General features: G+C 37.2%; 1 protein-coding gene across 1 annotated transcript in view; it reads right to left on the bottom strand.

Annotated features, from left to right (window-relative positions):
- Rsbn1 (round spermatid basic protein 1) overlaps positions 1–20,726 on the bottom strand; it is a 50,017-nt gene that overhangs the window by 9,887 nt on the left and 19,404 nt on the right. Inside the window, exons 3-4 of the mRNA XM_028755656.1 lie at positions 3,012–3,149; positions 2,561–2,703 (exon numbers count right to left, since the gene is read on the bottom strand). Coding sequence (XP_028611489.1) covers positions 2,561–2,703; positions 3,012–3,149 — 281 coding nt within the window. The remainder of the gene's footprint in view (positions 1–2,560; positions 2,704–3,011; positions 3,150–20,726) is intronic.

Raw genomic sequence — 20,726 nt, 5'->3', positions numbered from 1 at the left:
GGGAGGGGAGGGGAGGGGAGGGGCACTTAAATCAAGAGTGCTATTCTTCCGTGAATAGAAGAAAAAAGGATGGAGGCAGGGAAGGAAGGGGCGGGAGGAGGCTGGGAACACAACACTGAACAGGGGAAATTAAGCATGTTAAAACTTCCAGAAATGAAAACAATCCTTAAGAGGGCCTATCCAGTGACAATAGTTGGAAAATGCATCTCCACACTCCAACTAAATTATCAATTAAATTTAATGACAGAAAAAGAAAAATTCAAAATATACTGACTCAGTAGTATCCTCTATTTCTTAGAATTATTCTTGAAAATGTGTTTGAGCAAGTAAAGGAAATAAACCTAGGAAAACAGCCACCAGTTGATGGAGTACAGCATTAGCTGGTAAATCTTAGGTTTACAGATATAGAGCCTTCCATGCTGAGTTGAACACAGATCTCCAAAGGTGCTCATGATATAAATTAAGTATAGACACGAAAGCCTAAAGTTCATATTATAGTCCAGAGAAACAGTAGTCACTAGAGGCAGAGAAGATTAGCAGAAAGGGGATAGAGACTGGAAAATGGAAACTATAGAATTAGAAAAGAATAATTCTACAGATAGCTTACAAGAGTATATTCAGCTAGATAAAACATTCTAGAAGACTGTTCTATAGTACAGTAAAGCAAGTTACAAAATTTGCATGTTTCAAAGTAACTAGAAGAATGGGAAGATTTTTAGTATTAAGAAACATGAAGCCAGGCAGTGGTGGCGCACACCTTTAATCCCAGCACTTGGGAGGCAGAGGCAGGTGGATTTCTGAGTTCAAGGCCAGCCTGGTCTACAGAGTGAGTTCCAGGACAGCCAGGGCTACACAGAGAAACCCTGTCTCAAAAAACAAAAAAACAAAAAAAACAAAAAAAAAGAAATATGAAATGTCTGAGGGAATGGGAATGCTAATTGCTCTCATTTGACCATTGTAGACATGTATCAAATTATCACACTGAACCTCATAAGACTTATAATTGCTATGAGTTAATTAAAAATAAAACCAATTGATAGTATTATAGAAACTCTAGAAAGATTTCATGATGGGGAAGAAAGATGGCCACTAACCAGCACTTTGTTCACTGAGACCTTGCCTCAAAGGAATAAGGTAGAGAGTAATAAATAAAACAGGGCATTAAACATCCTCCTGTCGCCAATGCCCATGTACATGTGCATGCATCCAAAAATATATGAACAAATACCACACACGTACAACACACACACACACAAAGAGAAAAAAGAAAAGAAAATACATGCTGAGCAAGTATTCTATCTTCTGAGTCATATCCCCAAATCTCATACAGTTTTTAACCCAAGGTTTTTATGGATCATCTTAAGTACCTAAAGCTATTTTACACGTAGGTAGTATTGTCCTGTGAGTTTTAAGTTAAAGTTGAAACTAACCCATTAAAACTCATTTTTGAGCTCTTAACTGTTTTTTTTTTAATTATTTATTTTGAGACAAGATCTCAATATGTAACCCCAATAGCATGGAACTCACTATGTAGACCAAGGTGGCCTCAAACCCAGAGATTCACCTTCCTCTGCCTCTGGAGTTCTTGGATTAAAGGTGTACAACACCATGCCCAGCTTAATTTTAAATTCCTATTTCCATTTTCAGTCTCATTGAACAGCATTTTCCAAAGTGAAATCTACATTTGTTTTATGTGTATGAAAGAGAAATTAGCACATGATTTATCACAGCTTTATGTAATAGCAAAATAGTACATGCTTTACTCAACAAACCATGTTTTCCTGCTGTGTGTCATAGTGACATAAAAATAAAACAGCCCCCAGTCTCAAGGGGTCAAAATGTATTAAGAAACAGAAATAGTAAAAAGATCATCAAGGCCAGAGATAGAGCCAATTAACTTGTTCTATGCTCCACCAAGATGATTCAAGGTAAGTTTGGAAGCTTTACTAAAAACCTCCTAGGCAAAGAGGAAGGTGGAAGATGTGATAATTCCAAATAAAAATATTCCAAATACAGTCCAAGAGCAAAAAAACAATGGAAGACAATAGTTTGGAAACTGAATTTAGTAGCTAGGAGAGACTGAAAGCTGACTCAAAGATGCTGTATTATAAAAGTTTGTAGAGACCACATTAAGGAGAATTTGACAGTTTATCCTACAGGCAGTTAGAAGATACACGTTTTAAGAAAAATCTATTTTTCAGGATACTATTGACTATGTAATAGGTTAACTGAACAAGGCAACTGACAACCTAAAATTTTACTAAAGGAATACTTCAAAAATCTAGACAAGGGCTGGAGAGATGGCTCAGAGGTTAAGAGCACTGGCTGCTCTTCCAGAGGTCCTGAGTTCAATTCCCAGCAACTACATGGTGGCTCATAACCATCTGTAATGGGATCGGATGCCCTCTTCTGGCATGCAGCCATACATGCAGATAAAGCACTCATACACATAAAATAAAGACATCTTTAAAAAAAAAAAATCTAGACAAGTTTCAAAACCATGCTCAGGTATCAGTCATTTTTATAAACCATCTACTAAAGAGAGTTTTTGCTTATTTACCGTCGTCTTTTGAAGGGTGACTTTGGCATGTCTGCTGTAGGGATCATCTGCTCTCCTGGCCTCACCCACATAATAGGCCCATCATCACTCTGAGACCTGCATTGTAGTTGGAGGCTGGAAAGTGTACCCCAGGGCAAAGTCATCTAGAAACCAAAGAAATTAAGTTACATTTAAAAGATTTTAGACTGTTTACAGATTATCTCCCATCCAAATAAAAATACTAAAAGCCATTTAATGTGTGTATATGAAGAAATAAAAGCCATATTGCAGAGTAACATATAAAAAATAACCATAGTATTCAATAACAATACTTTTCTAAACATTTCTATGCAAACTAGTGTATAAAATTTAATTTTAGTAAACAAGATTAATACTCTAACTGTATGTGTCTACTGAAATAATACTGAAAATGTCTACTGAAAAAAGGTTAATAGTCTAAAGAAACACTCACTTTCAGAAATGGTGATTCTTCTAACATATCCAGGAACTCTGGGAAATAATCACCAACTTCTTCATCTACTGCTCCAACAAGACTTATCTGCCGCATAGGACCTGCTCGGTAGGTACCACAGCAATATGTCCTGTTGACCTGAGATGCAATGAAAAAGAAGGGAAAGGTATGAAGTACACTATAAAGGAGGAGACCTGAGAACTGTTTCTAGTATTAGTATTTCATCTACATACTAAGGATTCAATGGTCAGTTCTTTGGACAAAGTTAACCAGTCACCCAAACACTGTGATGTTGCCACAAGCAGAAATATTCCAATGTGTAAGTCAGCCCACTAGTTCAAATAACTCAAAGGAAGGCATTAAGACAGATTTCTCTAAAAGTTATTTAATTTCAAAAACACTTTATTTGAAACATCAGAATAAGCAGTAAAACTGGCAGGACAAAGGGGGAAACTGCCATAGCCACAGCAATCCTTCATGACCACTCTATATTCCTTAGCTTAGCCTTCACTTTAAGACAAGTAACAAGCTATCAAACTACTCTTAAATTTATGTAATGCAAATATCACAATATTAACAGCACTCAAAATAACAGCTCAAAAAATATTATCTAACTGATGTGACAGGAGTAAAAATAAAGTACCTCTTCCTGTTTGAAAAGAGAAAGAAAGAAAACCTAAAAGGATGATAGAGGGAAGAAAGGCAGAAGGGAACACGAATATAACAAAGTTTATTTTCATTCACACAGAAAAGCTTCTTGCCTTAAAAGACCTTCACACCTTACAAGGTTAACACTTTTGTGAATACTAATACTGTCTTCAAAAACAGCCAAAAATTAATATTGTTAGATTTTTACTTAGTGGCATGACCATTGTCAAGTAATAAACATACTACAAAATTCAAGTATTAGATTTTGAGACTGTAATGTTTAGTCTATTCGGAAGACTATAACTAAGAACACCTAGAGAAAGGTCCTGAAATACCATGCCCTTCCCACTTTCATCCCTTTACTTACACTGAAGTAGGTCTCTGGTTTTCCTTTACCTGTGTTTATTTCTGAGTCTCAGCCCCCTTCTTGTTTTCAGTTTCTTCCAGATCTAGCTGAGATCACAAAGTTTACTCCTCACTGGTACTCTATTCTAATCCTTGCACCAGCTGCCTACAAGCCCCAAGCATGAAACATTCAAACCATCAGTTCTACCTCTGAACATTCCCAATCAGGAGCTAACAAATTTCTCATCCCTTAAGGCCAACTGTAATTGAGAATCCTACCAACTTGCCACTAAATGTACCCAGATATACAAACCTTTTCCAGATAAGAAAACTACTTCAGCAATATGTCTCTAGTTCCTGTGTTGATCAATTCACCTCACTTTTTATTGACTTTTCATGTCACTGCAACCCCAAAACAAATCAGTAATGTCCTCCTACAGATAACTCAAAAATGGTTTCTAGTCATCTGCTGTCTTAGCTTCCTTACAATCATCTTCCTTTAATTGCAGAGTTAGCCTATTTCTCATTCGACATATTATCTATGGGTGTTTTTAAATTATAATGCATATTTATTACACATACCCTGCTACATTCTGTATCTAATTTTCTAAATGAAAACAGTTCCTCAGAGTCAGATCTGTAAGTACAACTTCTCTCAGTCAGGCTGTAGACATTCAAATGCACTCCCTATAACACCAAGCACATTTTCTTTTTTTGGTGTTGGTTTTTTTTTTTGGAAGGGGGGATGAGGGGAAAAGTTGTTTTGTTTTTTTGGTTTTGGTTTTTGTTTTTTTTGTTTCTCTGTATAGCTCTGGCTGTCCTGGAACACAGTCTGTAGACCAGGCTGGCCTGGAACTCAGAAATCTGCCTCCCAAGTGCTGGGATTAAAGGCATGCACCACCACTGCCCGGCACACATTTTCTTCTTCTTCTTCTTTTTTTTTTTTTTTTTTTTTTTTGGTTTTTCGAGACAGGGTTTCTCTGTATATCTCTGGCTGTCCTGGAACTCACTCTGTAGACCAGAATGGGCTTGAACTCAGAAATCCGCCTGCCTCTGCCTTCCAAGTGCTGGGATTAAAGGTGTGCACCACCACTGCCTGGCTTTTTTTTTTTTTTTAATATTTATTTATTGTATGTATGAGTACACTGTAGCTATCTTCAGACATACCAGAAGAGGGCATCCAATCCCATTACAGATGGTCGTGAGCCACCATGTGGTTGCTGGGAATTGAACTCAGGACCTCTGGAAGACCAGTCAGTTCTCTTAACCGCTGAGCCATCTCTCCAGCCGCACATTTTCTTCTAAGCTTTCTTTTTACTCCCAAATTTATTTGTTTATTGTTGTGATACTTTTGTATTTGCTTCACAAGGCAATGCTAATCATTTTCTCAGTTCCCTTATTAGGAATTTATAAGCTTTTTCCTCATCCCTTAAATAACAAATTTTATCCCTCTAAGTAGTGCCTTAATACAAGAAACAATCATTTCTTACCTAATTGCAAAAAATCTCAAAATCACTTTTCCTTACATGAGGGTTCCCCATGAGCCATCTTACATAGTGCCTAAGGAGCTCCTAAGAAAAATACTTCACCATTCAAAGTCCCTTTTCTAAATGCTTCAAGTAGTTCCATTAAAAAACTCTTCATGGCTGATAAGTTCCTTCTGATACGATTTGCCACATTTTAACACACACACACTTGAGTCTTTGTTCCCTTCCAATTTTCACATGTTTTTATTCTTGACCATTATAATTTTAACTTAACCATCTAGGTAACTAAATAGGTCAATGAAAAGACAAATCTAAACATGTTTCCATGTAAAGGAATCGAATCTATAAAAATCACAGGTCTTAGGCAAGTTGGATTTAAAGTTATAACTAGATTAAAATAATAGTAACAATACTTGACTGGCATATGTGAGGTCCTGGGTTCAATCCAAGCATTTAACAACAAAAAATTAAAGACATTCCAACTTTCTTGCCCAGACATCCCTCCATCAGAGTCTAACCAGGTGAGTCTGCCCGATCCTCCCCTCAGTGCACCCTCAGCAAACCCCAATATCTAGACCTGGTCGCATATTCAATACTCCAGCCTAGTGTAGCCATCCTTATTTACGGGGGCCCCCAGCCTCCAGGTTCTGATCAGGACATACCCTACTCACACAACCCCCAGGCCCTTCACAAGATAGATTCAAACCTATCTGCCCAGCCAGATCCTGCACATCTTGCACCAGGATCATGTCAGGTAAATCCACCTGATCCTCCCCTCTATATACTTTTCCCAAACCCCAGATTTACCCCCACACCCAGACTTAGACCATGACACAACCTAGATGCCCCCCCAATCCCTTTTATGCATCTGACTTCATCCCACCTAAGCTATACCCAACCTTCAGGAACAACCTGACCTATATATCTGTGTTCCGCCCCAACCTTCTCTGTTCCTATCACAGAACAAAAGTCCACATGCTCAGATCTCACAGCAAAAATACAAACAATATGAAAGATCAAGGCAGAATTCCTTCCCTCCCATCAAAATCCACCAGTCCTGTAGAAATGTTTACCAATGAAAATTTCTTAGATGAACAGCAGGACACAGAATTTAAAAGCCTTTTTGTTTGTTTGTTTGTTTGTTTTTGGTTTTTTCCAGACAGGGTTTCTCTGTGTAGCCCTGGCTGTCCTGGAACTCACTCTGTAGACCAGGCTGGCCTTGAACTCAGAAATCCACCTGCCTCTGCCTCCCAAGTGCTGGGATTAAAGGTGTGCGCCACCACTGCCCGGCTAAAAGACCAATTTTAAACTTCAAAAATTTAAAGAATTTAAAGAAGACAAAAAGAAACAGCTCAATGAACTTAAAAAGAAAATAAATGCCTAAGTGATACCCAAGAAAACACAATATTGTGCTCAAAGAACTAGCTGAAACAATAAGCTAAAAGAATGAAATTAAAGGGAGACAAACAGAAAAGGAAAGTAATCTATCCCTGTTCGCAGATGACATGATAGCAGGCATGAGAGATCCTAAAATTTCTACCAGAAAACTTCTAGAAATAATTGATCACTTCAGCAATTCAAAATTAATTCAAAAATTAATAGCTCTTGTATACACCAAAAACAAACATACAGAGAAAAAGATCATGGCCCTACTCCCATTCACAACAGCCGCAAGGAAATGAAAATATCTAGGAGTAAACCTAACCAAGGAAGTACAGAATCTATACAATGTAAACTTTAAGCCTGTGAGGGAATGGTAGAGAAAGATACTGGAAAATGGAAAGATACTCCATGCTCAAGGGTTGGTAAAATTAATACTGTAAAAATGAACATCCTATCAAAAGGTATTTACAGATTCAATACAATCCCACCAAAATCCCCATCTCATTCTTCACAAAATTTGAAAGACTCCCAAAACTAAATGGAAGCACAAAGGACTTTGGATAGCCAAAACAATCCTAAGCAAAAGGAACAATGCTGGACGCTTACCATTCCAAGACCTCAGGATATATTACAATGCTAAAGTAATAAAAACAGCATGCTACTGGCACAGAAACAGGTATGTAGGCCAATGGAACAAAACAAATACCCAAACAAGAGTACATAGACCTACAATCATCTGATAGTCAACAACATTTCCAAAAACTTTTATTGGAGAAAATACAGCATCTTCAATAAATGGTGCTGGGAATACAAGATATCCACATGTGGAAGAATTAAGTTAGATCTGTATCTATCAACTTGCACAAAAGTAACTTCAAATGAATCAAAGACCTAAATGTGAAACCTAAAGTGCCAACACTGCTGTAAGAAAATATAGGCAGCACCCTACAGGATATAGGTAGAAGGTAGAACTATCTAAGTTGGACATGGTTTGCCCAGAAACTGAAACCAACAATTGACAAATAGGACCTCTTAACTAAAAAGCTTCTGCATAGCTAAAGAAACAATCGAATGAAGAGGAACCTTACAGAATGGGAAAGCATGTTGCCAGCTGAACTAAAAAAATAAAATAGAATAAAAATAAAAGACCCATTTAAAAAGTAGCCTTGGGTCTCTGAACTGAGTTCTTAAAAGAATAAAAATAGTCTTTTTTTTTTTTTAAATCTCAAAAAGCTTTCATTGTCCCTATCAGTTAAAAAAATGCAAATCAAAACAACTGTGAGACTTTCTCTTACCCAAGTCAGCATGGCAAACATCAACACAACAACCAGCAGCAAATGCTGGAGAGAATGTGAGGAAGAGGGAACCCTCATTCAATTGTTGGTGGGATTGCAAACTGGTAGCCACTCTGGAATTCAGTTTGGAGAATCTGCAAAAACTAAAATTGAATGTACCATATGGCCTAGCTATCATACTCCTTATTATATACCTAAAGAACTAGACATCCTACACCACAGATACTTGCTCAGACACATTCATTGTCACTCTGTTCACAATAGCTAAGAATGGAAACTACTTAAACATCTTTCCACTGATGGATAATGCAAATGTGGTACATACATACTATAGCATACTCTCCAGCTGTACAGAAAAGTGGAATACAAAATCATGAAACTTGTAGGTAAACGGATAGAACTAGAAAAGGTATAGTGAATGAGATAACTCAGACCCAGAAAGAGTGTCTCTTCTGTAGTTCCTAGCTCTGAATGTTAAGATATGCATACTATGATAGTCTGAATAAGAATGGCCACTATAAGCTCATATACTTCGAGGCTCAGCCATCAGGGAGTGGTACTACTTGGGAGGGATTAGCCTTGTTGAAGGAAGTGTGTCACTGGGGGTAGACTTTGAGTTTTCAAAACCCCATTCTAAGCCCAGAGTCAGTCAGTCAGAGTCAGTCTGTCTGTCTGTCTCTCTCTGTCTCTGTCTCTGTCTCTCTCTCTCTCTCTCTCTCCCTCTCTCCCTCTCTCTCTCTCCCTCTCTCCCTCTCCCTCCCTCCCCCTCCCCCTCCCTCCCTCCCTCCCTCCCTCCCTTCCTCCCTCTCCTCCCCCACCCCCACCCACATCTCTATTCCTGCTGCCTGAGGATCAAGACTAAGAACTCTCAACTTCTCCAGCACCATGAATGCCTGCATGCTTCCATGCTCCCCACTATGATAAGAATAAACTTCTGAAACTATAAGCAAGCCATGCTTTCTTTTATAAGAATTGCCATGGTCATGGTGTCTCTTCACAGCAATGGAACAAGCAATGGAACACAGCAGTGGCACAATCCAGCAGAAACTGCCAAGCCTCCACCAAATGGCATGAGTCATTGGGAGTGACCAGAACCACCCAGGCCACCAGAAGTTCTCTGCTTTGCCTCTCTCAACAAAGTGAAGATCAGCAAAGATGAAGACAGATGGGAGACCAACAAAGTGTTGCAAAGCTAGCTATGCAAGTGCCCCATCATTGTCTATTGAGTCCTATTTATACTTTCTCCAAACATCACATGTTCTCCCATGGATCTTGCCTCAGCAAAACACCATGAGTCTGTATCACCTTGCATATCCACAAACTTCCACTTCAATCAACTCTCTAGTTGGAATTAAGGCCTGTTAAAATAGAGGAAAATCATGCCTCATACTAGATACCTAGCCAACTTTATGGGGCTAATGAAAGCATGGATCATGGAGAAGAACCTACAATAACCACTTTACTAAACCAGCATATCTCTAAATGCAGAATAAATATCCTTATTCTTACAGATAAGAATAAGTCTTGTTCCTCGTCAAAGAAATGTCACCTTGTAACAGATAGAGAACATTATAGAAAACCATAACCAATTAAAATGCAGAGAACAAGTAACAATGTGGTGCTCAGCTCCAACTTACACATCAACAACACAACTCTTGCACTTAAGGCTCAGGGGTCATAGCAGAAGAAAGGAAGGGAAGAATGAGAAGTTTGCTGTGATAATGTGCCTCCTAGAAATGTCAGAGAAGCTACACCTATGAAATATTACCAACATGGCTACCTAACTAAGACCTGAACAAGGACAATACTAATAGGCTAACATGGAAGGAGGAAATCTAAACCCTACACCAGAGGACTACAGGCAACAAAGAATGCTGACAGCAGGAGAAAACGACTTTCCCAGGGAAGAGCCCCCAGTTGGTTATCCAATACCATGTGGTCAAGCCTGAAACACACACACTGAGACACACACACACAGTCAGTCTCTCTCTCTCTCTCTCTCTCTCTCTCTCTCTCTCTCTCTCTCTCTCTCTCTCAAATAACATTAATATGAACTGAGCAGGTTGAATTTATATATTTAAAAATAGATGTGTGTGTATTTATATGTAAAACAGACAGAGGCCATGAATTTAAGAGATAGCAAGGGGGGGGTGGTACTTCAAGGGAGGAAACAGAAGGGGGGAAAATGATGTAATTATATTTTAATTGCAAAAACTTAAAAGTATTCATATCTCATGTTATTATTTAAGGTTTAAGATAATTACAAAATACAGGTAAATATTTAAAAAGGAGTCTGAAGAGATGACTCAGTAATTAAGAGTACTTGCTGCTCTTCCAGAGGACCCATATTTGATTCCTAGCACCTACGCGGCAAGTTACAACTCTCGATAACTCTCTGTAATGGGGATGTGACACCAATTTCTGGCCTATGATGGCATCAGGCACACATAATGGCACACAAACATACATTCAGGTAAACCACTGGTATTATCTAGAAAGTCTAATTTTACAATTACTAAAACTTAAAAAACTATAGAGAAACAAAGGTCCAAAAATTAAAAGGTTATGAATATTTGAGGAAAGACAAGCAAATAAACTGTCAAACTAAAAAACAGCTGAGACGAGAGGACAACACAGAAAAAGAGGGAAAAAAGAGAGCAACTAAGCCACTGTGAGAAGACAACTACAATAACTTAAGAATAACATTTTAAACAACAGTCAAGAAAAGGTTTGAGAAAAGAAGAAAAATTATCCAGAACGCATCTTTACTAAAACACTGGCTAAAGAAGTTAACAAATGATAAGGAAAGAAACATAAGCTGTTCATTTAGACCAAACCCTGGCAAACTCTAACAGACCAAACCCAGGACTGTCAAATTGGACTGGAAAACATCTTACCCCATTCATTTCTACTCACACACAAAGGTAGAATGAAGTCCAAACCCAGGACTGTCAAATTGGACTGGAAAACATCCTACCCCATTCATTTCTACTCACACACAAAGGTAGAATGAAGTAGTAAGTACTTGCGATAGAGGCAGATATTATGTAGTCTTTTGTATTAAAAGTTTATATACCCCAATTTAAATGGAGGCAGTATGGTCCTAAAATACTATGTAGTCCTTAATAGAAGAAAGGTTGCCAGCTGAGCATGGCAATGAATGTTTTTAGTTCCAAACACTGAACACAGAGGCAGATAGATCTCTGAGTGCAAGGCCAGCCTGCTCTACAGAGTGAATTCTAGGACAGCCAGGGCTACATAGAAAAACTCTGACTCAAAAAAAAAAAAGTTTACCTACCCCAAATTAAAATGGTCACCAGAGAAAACAGACAACATGTTTAAATATAAAGTCTATCATTCACTGCAGTGTATCTGCAATACAACATGCCTCATGTAAATAACACAGTAATCAACCATTATACTCTGGCAAAGAGAGAGAAAAAAGAAGAGCTATTGATCAACACTGTCACTTGCATTAAAACTTTTAATAAATGAAAATTTTTGTTAGTTATTTAAATAATTAGTAACACAAGCCAGACTGTGAACAGCATTTATAAGCACAGTAACATGTACCAACTGAGTAAATCTGATGCCAAAAAAGCAAACCACTAATTATTCCTAAGTATTCTGTCTTTCTTCTTTTTAGTGAGAATTTCCTGGGCATATGGCCAGTGAGCTAGGATCCCTGGCAACTAAGTATACCCTGTGATTAAGTTATAGCCAACAGGACAGCAACTTTAAAATGCAATTTTCATAAGGAACCATCTTGCCTTTCATTTCCTCTTTCTTTGCTAACAGAACCCTGAGTGTTACAGAGCCAGGCACATCCAAGCATATAATAAGGAAGAAATGCCAAACTTAAAGGCAGAAGGAACTAGGATCCTGGATAAAGTCAAGCAATGTTGCTAAACTTTGCACTATCATAGAAGGAAAACATCCTTTCTTAGCCATCATATTTGGATTCTCTGTTATAGTCATTTTGGTGGCACAGATGACACTGGCACATTATAGCCTGACCTGGACTAAAGGGGAAGAAAAAAAAACTAAAAAGGAAAAATAATCTACCACTACACTACATTCAAAAGAGAGTAATTATGGTGATTAGATACTTACAAATCGGACAAGTGAGGAGAAGTACAAGTTAAAAGTATATTTTAAATATTGATAAAAGATTAAGAGAATACAACAGTCATCAAATACTTTGAGGCCTATTTGTCCCCCAAAGGGTGCTGAAAAGCTCAGTCTTAGTGTGGTGTTTCTGACACTAGGCATCACTTCAGAAAGAGAGTACCATAGTCATAGACCATTGACACACAGAACACAGAAAGTTCCTAAGAGACTGTTAAAAATGAGCTGGTACTTCTTTTGAACCCCTCTACCACACGGTCACTGACCATACTCACCAAGAATGGAGCCAAATGTATGCCAGTGACATGCCCTTGAATCCCCAGAACAATGAACTAAAACCCTTTATAATGTACCTGGCCTTTGCTAGTTTGTGATAGCAACAGAAAACAGACTAAGAATTTTAAGGAAGTAGATTTATATAATCTTAGACAAAGAATAAGAATTATAAAAAGCCCAAACCATTCATTTACTATAAATTTATATTGTATGCCAGGACTATCCTCAACACAGATATAGCAAACCAAACCTATTCCTGACTCTTTAAAGCTTAGTCTAGTGGAGAAAGACAAACTAATCTAAAACATTTAATTGTAAACTGTGATGTCTTCAAAATAGAAAATGGGACACTGATACAGTAAAAATATACAGTATAAAATGTCCTTTAAAGTAACATTAAGCTAAAATCTGAGAACAAGTTTTAAAAGGGAAAAAAAATCTAAGAACTACTAGCACTAGCTCTGAGTTTGAGGCCAGCCTGGTCTATAGAGTGAGTTCAAGGACAGTCAGGGATACACAGAGAAACTCTGTCTCAAAAGAATGAATGAATGAATGAATGAATGAGAAAAAGTAACCCATTAGGTTTAAAGAAAGAGGAAGCCTCCAACTTGCCTCTGTCTTTGTTTTAGAGTTGGTGGTCTTACTCTATATCCAAGCTGGATTCAAACTCTAGAGCTCAAGAGTTCTTACCTCAACATTCCACATAGCTAGAACTACAGTGTGTGTCTTCACAGCAAGCCATATTTGCCTGTCGGTTTTAAAGGCAAGGTCTCATGTAATCCAAGATGGCTTGGAACTCACACTATGTAGTTGAAAATGACCTTGAACTTCTGGTCCTCCTGCCTCCACCTCCCCAATACTGAGATTACAGAGATATACCACCATATCTGGTTTATACTGTGCTAGGATCCAACCCAAGTTATTTTTTATTTGTTTAATGTTCAGAGAAACAGAGCAAAAAGACTAGTTAGAATGATTCTATAATATTCCAAGTAAGAAAATGCTCAAAGGGAACGTAATGATTTTAAAGGGGAAAGAAAATGTATATAGACGGTATCAAGAAGATTAAACTAGCAGGACTAGAGAAAGACGGGATCTGACAGGAAACAGGAAAATGTATTAAGGATTACTACCAAATTGTATCCTTTACAACTAGATAGAAAATATTACTCATCCTCTTTTCTGGAAAAGGAGTTTGAGTAGGAAGGTGGTATCTGTTTTGGACACCATGAATTTGAAGCATGGGACAGATGGAGTAAGCACCCCAAAGATGTGCAGCTCTAAATTCCCAGAATCTATGAATGTTACCTTATCAAAAAAGGGGGCTTTGCAAATATGAATAAATAATGATATTGAGATGAATTATACAAATAGACACCAAAGGTAATTCCACGCTTCTTTGTCTTTCTTCCACAGCTAAGCTACAAGTCTGAAGAAAGAGATGTAGCATATTCTAACTCCCTGACAAAACGTAATGGTTCTTAGCCATAGGAATTAAAAGCCCCAGAGTAAAAACACTGATAGCATTTTTCTCACAATACTATGGATTCCTTACTGAGTCACAAACTGGTAAGTTCCACCTGTGTGACTGCAGGGTTTTTGACCAGTTTTATGGTAACTTGTGTTTAAATATGAACAGGACACCAGATCACTTTTGAAGAAAACCTATAATATAAATAAAACACTAAGACAAACAATTTATAGAGACAAAGCATAAACAAAATCTGATTAACTTAATAACTAAAATAATTTCATCCATGACAGAATAACAAAATTATTTTAAAAGCAACAGCAAACAAGAATGAAACTTCTCCAATTCAACACATTTTAGCTAAAATTCATCTATAGTAGAAAAAGGAAACAGCAGCACAAAAAGAAAAATATATAATTTTTTTTAAAAAATGGAAAAAAAGTAGTGGGCCAAATTGAGCCCAAGAGATTAAAAATAACCACAGCAATATAACAAGTACTCACTAAAAAAAAGAAATTAAGGCCAAAAAGTTGCTCCAAGGGTAAAGGCATTTGCCACCAGGCCTAATGGGGTTGAGTTCAATGCCCAGGACCCACTCAGTAGAAGGAAAAATAAAACATTGTCCTCTGACTTACACATGTGCATGCTATGTATGTGTGTATGTATGTAACCAATGTAATAAAAATGAGATTTAAAAATTAAGTAAATTAGAACATCAACTGGGAGAACTAACAAACAAAAAGATTTTTTGAAGAAAAAGAAGAGGAGGAGGAGGAGGAAGAGGAAGAAGAGGAGGAGGAGGGAGAGGAAGAGAAAGAGGAAGAAAAAGAAGAACAATGAAAACTGAGGGAAGGAAATAGAGTTAAAGCTAAAATGTAGCTCAGTGGTAGAACACTTGTCTAACATGCCTAAGAGTCTGGATTCAATCCCCAGGAGGAAGGAAAGAAAAGAAAGAAAGGGAAATGAAAAGAAAAAAAGAAAAGAGGTGAGAAGAGAGGGAGAGAAGAAAAGAGGAGGAAGAGGAGGAGAGGTTAAATGGGAATGGGAAGAAGATAAGGAAGGGGAAAGGAGAGAAAGAAAAAAAGGAAGAAATAATAGAAAATGTACTCAAATGGAAGAATATATATTTCCATATAGAAAAGGCAGAGAGAACAGAGTTCAACTGCAATGATAAACTTGCATTCTTGGGTTTCATGATATGAAACTGTCTGTAACTTACATTTCTTTATATGTTTGATATATTTCATAGTAATTTTTTAAAAAGATCTTATCTCAAAGCACATTATCCTTAACAGTCTCAATTTTTATAATAAAGAAATGTTGAAAATGTCCGAAGATGGTAGGAAGAAAGGCACCCAAAAAGGATCAGAAATGACAACATTGGGTTTCTGAACAGAAACTTTTAAGTTTAAAAGACATTGGAACAATACCTTCACAAATTGAAGGGAATTACTGAATCTAGAACTCCAGACCTATCTGAACCACCAACCAAATAGCACCATAGAGAAAAGACTTCCTACATGTGAGGTTTTATTTAAGTCATTGAATCCATTGAGCCATTGATAAAGAATTGTGAATTTTTAGGAAAAAAGAAAGTAAAAATATCAGGATAGGCATGTGGATAGATATTTACATCAATAATTATAACACAACAACATTATCAAACAGTAAATTCCCAAGAACAGGAGAATTGTAATATCTAATATCCAACACCCTCAACACAGAGAGTGACAATCAATGATCTAGTTTTGTTCATCAACATAATTCTCATTAACACTGTTGAACCAAAACTAGGATCCCAAGGAATTACACATGAGATATAGTAGTTGTCTTAGTTTAGGTTTTATTGCTGTGAAGAGAAACTATAATCAAGGCAACTCTTACAAAAGACATTTAATTGGGGCTGGCTTACAGTTTCAGAGGTTCAGTCCATTATTATCATGGCAGGAAGTATGGCAGTGTGCAAACAGACATGGTGCTAGAAGAGTCAAGAGTATTACATTCTGATCCAAAGGCAACCAGGAGAGACTCTCTTCCTCCTCTATAGGCAGCCAGGAGGAAGGTCTCTTCCATACTGGGTAGAGCTTAAGCATCCTCATGCTTAAAACGCTCAAAGCCCACCTATACAATGACACATTTCCTCCAGCAAGGAGGAATACCTCTTTAATAGTGCCACTTCCCATGGGCTAAACATATTCAAACCACCACAGTAGAATATGTCATTTTATTTTCATACTGTGGTGAGTGCTCAATTTCTTTCTTGCCTACCATGACGTGGGGCAACTGGACTAACCAGAATCTGTATTAGACCTCTGAGCGTATTTCCTATTTAAATTAAGTGGTATATCAACTGCAGGCCTTCTGTCTAAAGAAACAGGGATTGCCAGAGGCTTTTCCCACTGAGTGACTAAAGAAAATACAAGGTCAGGCTCCTAGAACCAGAGTGATAGTCATGACGACATAAACTAGGCATAAGTCAGACAAAAGTCACAAGGGTAACTCACGAGGATAACTACTAGTATAAACAAGTTTCTAAGGTGGCAGACATTGGGCTATCTACCAGATTAAAAATATACCATGAAAAGTGCACTGTGAACACCCACATCTCCCTCTCCTTCCACAGTAGATCAAGGTTGCTAGCCTCTCTGGTACTAGAACCCAAATATAACTGGAATCTCTCAAAATATACATCATAGTAATTTATGTAACTGGCAAAAATTATAAATGATAAATTCAAGACAAAGATTTGCTTTAGAATTAAAAAGAAAGAAAAAATTGTCTTTTAAAGGACACATACAAAGCAGCAATTCATATATATAATCTCTCCCCTTTTCATTTAATATGGAGGAGGCAAGGGTTGGAGAAGTAGAGATAGCTTATTATTACTGAAAATTCTAAGCAAATGGGTAGCTTCTATTTGTGATGGTGGAAAAATGTCTGGAAATGAACAGTGATGATGATTATATAAGATTCTGAATGTAATTCCACAGAATCACAGTCTTTAATGGTCAGTCAAAATGTTAAAGCTTATTTTATGTATATTTGAAAACAACAGGGGCTCGTGATACAGTGAGTTAATAGAGTGCTTGTCTAGCATGCATGAATGCCTATGCTCAACTCTCAGCACTGCATACACTAGGCTTGGTGTCACTGCCTGTCATCCTATAACATTCAGAAAGTAGACAGGAGGGTTAGAAGTCCAGTTACATAGCAAGTTAGAGGCCAGTCTGGAAAGCATAAATAAGTCCCTGGCTCAAAAAAATAAATAGAAAAAAGAAGTAGGCTGAGGGTCAGAATCTAGAACACAAATAGGCAAAATAGTTAATGTAGTGTCCTCTCTAAGAGACCAAGAAGGGGTGAGGTACTGGGAAGATGACTCAGTCCATAAAGTGTTTGCTACACAGTGTGAGTACCAGAATTCAGATCCCCAAAACCCTATAAATCCAGTGCTGGTGGGGAGGAGACAGGTGAATCCTTAGACCTCACTGGCTGGCCAGTCTAGCTAAATGAGTGAGGTCCTAGGTTCAGTGAGAGATCTTGCCTCAAAAAAATAGATGAAGAATAACTGAGGAAGATGTGATGTTGACTTCTGGCCTATACACACATGTATACGAACACAAACACCCACACATACCCACACACACACACAGGAGGGGAGATGGATGGGGGAGGGGGAGGAAAGGAGGGGGAAGGGGAGAAGAAGCAGGGAGAGGAGGGGGAGGAGGAGGAGAAAGGAAGAAGGAGAGGGAGAGGGACAGGGAGAGAGAGAGGGAGAGGGAGAACACTAAATTTTCAGTCTTGAAGAATAGGCCACAGCCAAATAAGATGGCTTTCCTAAGCAATGCTTCCAAGTTTTCATAAAACCTTATAAGGAGACAGTCCCAAATGACTGATTATCAACCTCAGAGGCGGGGTTAAAATAATTTTGTACTATACAGATGTTAGACAAGATTATGTCTCAGTTTACGATGTTATGAAAATCTAAGACTACATATCAAATAAAAAGAATTACAGTAGTGATAGACAGCATATGATGTAAAACAATGCCTCTTAAAATTTCCCTGATTACAGGAATTGAGTCATTTGGGGCATGGATCTCAGACTTACTCCAGATTTAATGAATAGGAAGCTACAAAAAAATCTGAGATAATAACATGTATTTTCAATGAAAGCAATAAACAAGCTGAGTTCTATCATTTCCTAAAGTATATCACTGCACAGTGGGTGGAGGAAGAAACATGTCAGCAGTACTACAAGGAGGTAAGCAAAGAGAGCAAAGGAGAATAAAGTAAAGCTGCCAGGAAAGCAGCAGACAATGGCGACAGAGAAAACCCCACCTTGGTAATAATATCAGGAGAGAACAGTGTGGAATTAATCACGCTTAGCATGCACTTAAAGAATGTCATATGTTTATAATAGCCACCAAATATTAACCAACAAGCTCTCAATGTACACACTTCTCTGTCAACATACATATAGTTCTGTAGGTTACAAACTCAACACTGCAGTTATCCTCTGTCATTTCTGAGCGTTAGGTAAGTCCCACTGTGTATCCAACACACACACAACTTCTAAAACAACAACTAGTCCTCAGAACAACACCAAGTCTGAAATATATCATCATACTGAAAACCCTGTATATGAGGGATGGATTGTTCCAGGGAACTTGTACTTCAGGAAAAAGCCTATTTAAGCTGATTGTTCAAAAACCAGAAAGGAAAGGAAAAAGCAAGCCAGCAATCTTCCTAACCGTGTGACCTATGAGTAGAAAACATTCTTTAAAACATCCCATGGAAAAGCACTGAGTGGGTCAAAGTGAGTTTACTACAAGCTGTACCAAGAACTACACAAAACAATCAAGCCTGCTATGTATGCTGTTTTATTTTCTAAAGGCAGCAACTTCAAATATTTGTTTTTCCCTTTTACACAATGTACTAATGCTTAGAGTCTCTCAAGAGTTTAGCTATTTTATCCCAATTACATACTATTCTACTAATTCCACCCTTCATCACAACTGTCAATATTACAAAAATGTCAATATGTTAATCAAAGGTTGGAGAGCTAATAAGCCTTATCCTAACACATGATAAGCAAATAATTTTTTTATTCTCTAAAACAAGACATTAAAGTTGGATAGTCCAATCCTACAGAATATCATTATTTTTTAGAATATTTCTATTATAAAAGTAACATTTGCTACCCAAATAAAATTTTATATGTATACTCTTACATATGCTCTTGTATATGCATCCCAGGTGGGAAACATGTCTTACTACAATTTTCAAAGTATGCCCTTCAATGAAATTTCCAATCCTAAGTACACAAATTCTTTGAGGGAAAAAAAACACAGAACTTAAAATATGTACATTTGCCCTATGGCAAATATACATCCATCATCCTTCTTCATGCATACCTTCCATCTCAGTGATGTTTAAAACAATTCCCATTTTAATATTACTATATTGAATTTGTTGCTGTTTTCATGTGGAAGTCATCTATAGATTTTACGAGACCTGTGGCCTTCTAGAGTCATCAACACTATCTAGGAATCTTAGAAATGCAGGCTGTATGAGGATAGAGACAGTTCAGAGATAAGTCCAATACATATAAAGATAAAATAAGATTCTCTGTTGAATTATATGTACATTATAATTATAGTTTTCTATGCCCCAAGACCTAGACTTTCCTACCATTCAGAGAGAGGAAAACACAATTCCTTGTTAAGGATCTGCAATTATTCAATCTTGGGAAGGTGACAAAGTATTATGACCAAAATACTGTCACCTAGTAGGATACAAGGACTAAAAGATTACTTCCTCTTTCCTTCAGCCTATGATTTGAGCTTTTATCAGTTCCTCTGTTACCACAGGACTACAATAACATAGGGCACTAAGGACTGAAGACTTTACTGTAGAACTGTAACAATTCAGCCTAAAATATTACAAGTTTTCATATCCAATACTATAGCTATAATTTATACCTAATTAAAAAGATCACAAATCACATTGATTCCCAAAATGTATGCAAATAAATTTTTTAAGGAAAAAAGGCAATTCTATATCAACATAGAAATTTCTCCATTAACTAACCTAAAGATTAGACAAATATTCAAACATTTTTAGTCAAAACTGATACTTAGCCAATGACCAATTAAAATTAGAAATGAATACTTATAAAAACATCTTATTGTCTTACATGCATGGTCTTTTAGAAATTCAAATTCACAAAGCTCTCTTTTAGCAATCAGTCCCCAGGAGTTAAGTAAGCAAACGAGGGTCAGCTTGGTGTTCCAACTGACATACCTCCTGAAGTGTTCAAATATTTAATGATTATAAAATGTTAAAAAAATAAAGAAGGAGGAAGAGGAGGAAGAGGTGGGCTGGAGAGATGGCTCAGCAATTAAGAAGACTGACTGCTCTTCCAGAGGTCCTGAGTTCAATTTCCAGCAACTACATGGTGGCTCACAACCATCTGTAATGGAATACAATGCCCTCTTCTAATGTGTCTGAAGACAGTTACAGTGTACTCATATACATAAAATAAATATACCTTTAAAAAAAGCCAAACAGCCTATACATGGATCCTAGCTTGACCCAATATAGTAACTAAAAATATAAAGTAATAGGAAGTCTAACTTTTCTTACATGAAACAAGTCTATGTTTGCTGCATGAGCTAAAGTTA

This window comes from Grammomys surdaster, unplaced genomic scaffold (assembly GCF_004785775.1).
Source record: "Grammomys surdaster isolate TR1022 unplaced genomic scaffold, NIH_TR_1.0 126071, whole genome shotgun sequence".
Classification (NCBI taxonomy): Eukaryota; Metazoa; Chordata; class Mammalia; order Rodentia; family Muridae; genus Grammomys; species Grammomys surdaster.
This window is presented reverse-complemented; position numbering and strand designations above follow the sequence as displayed.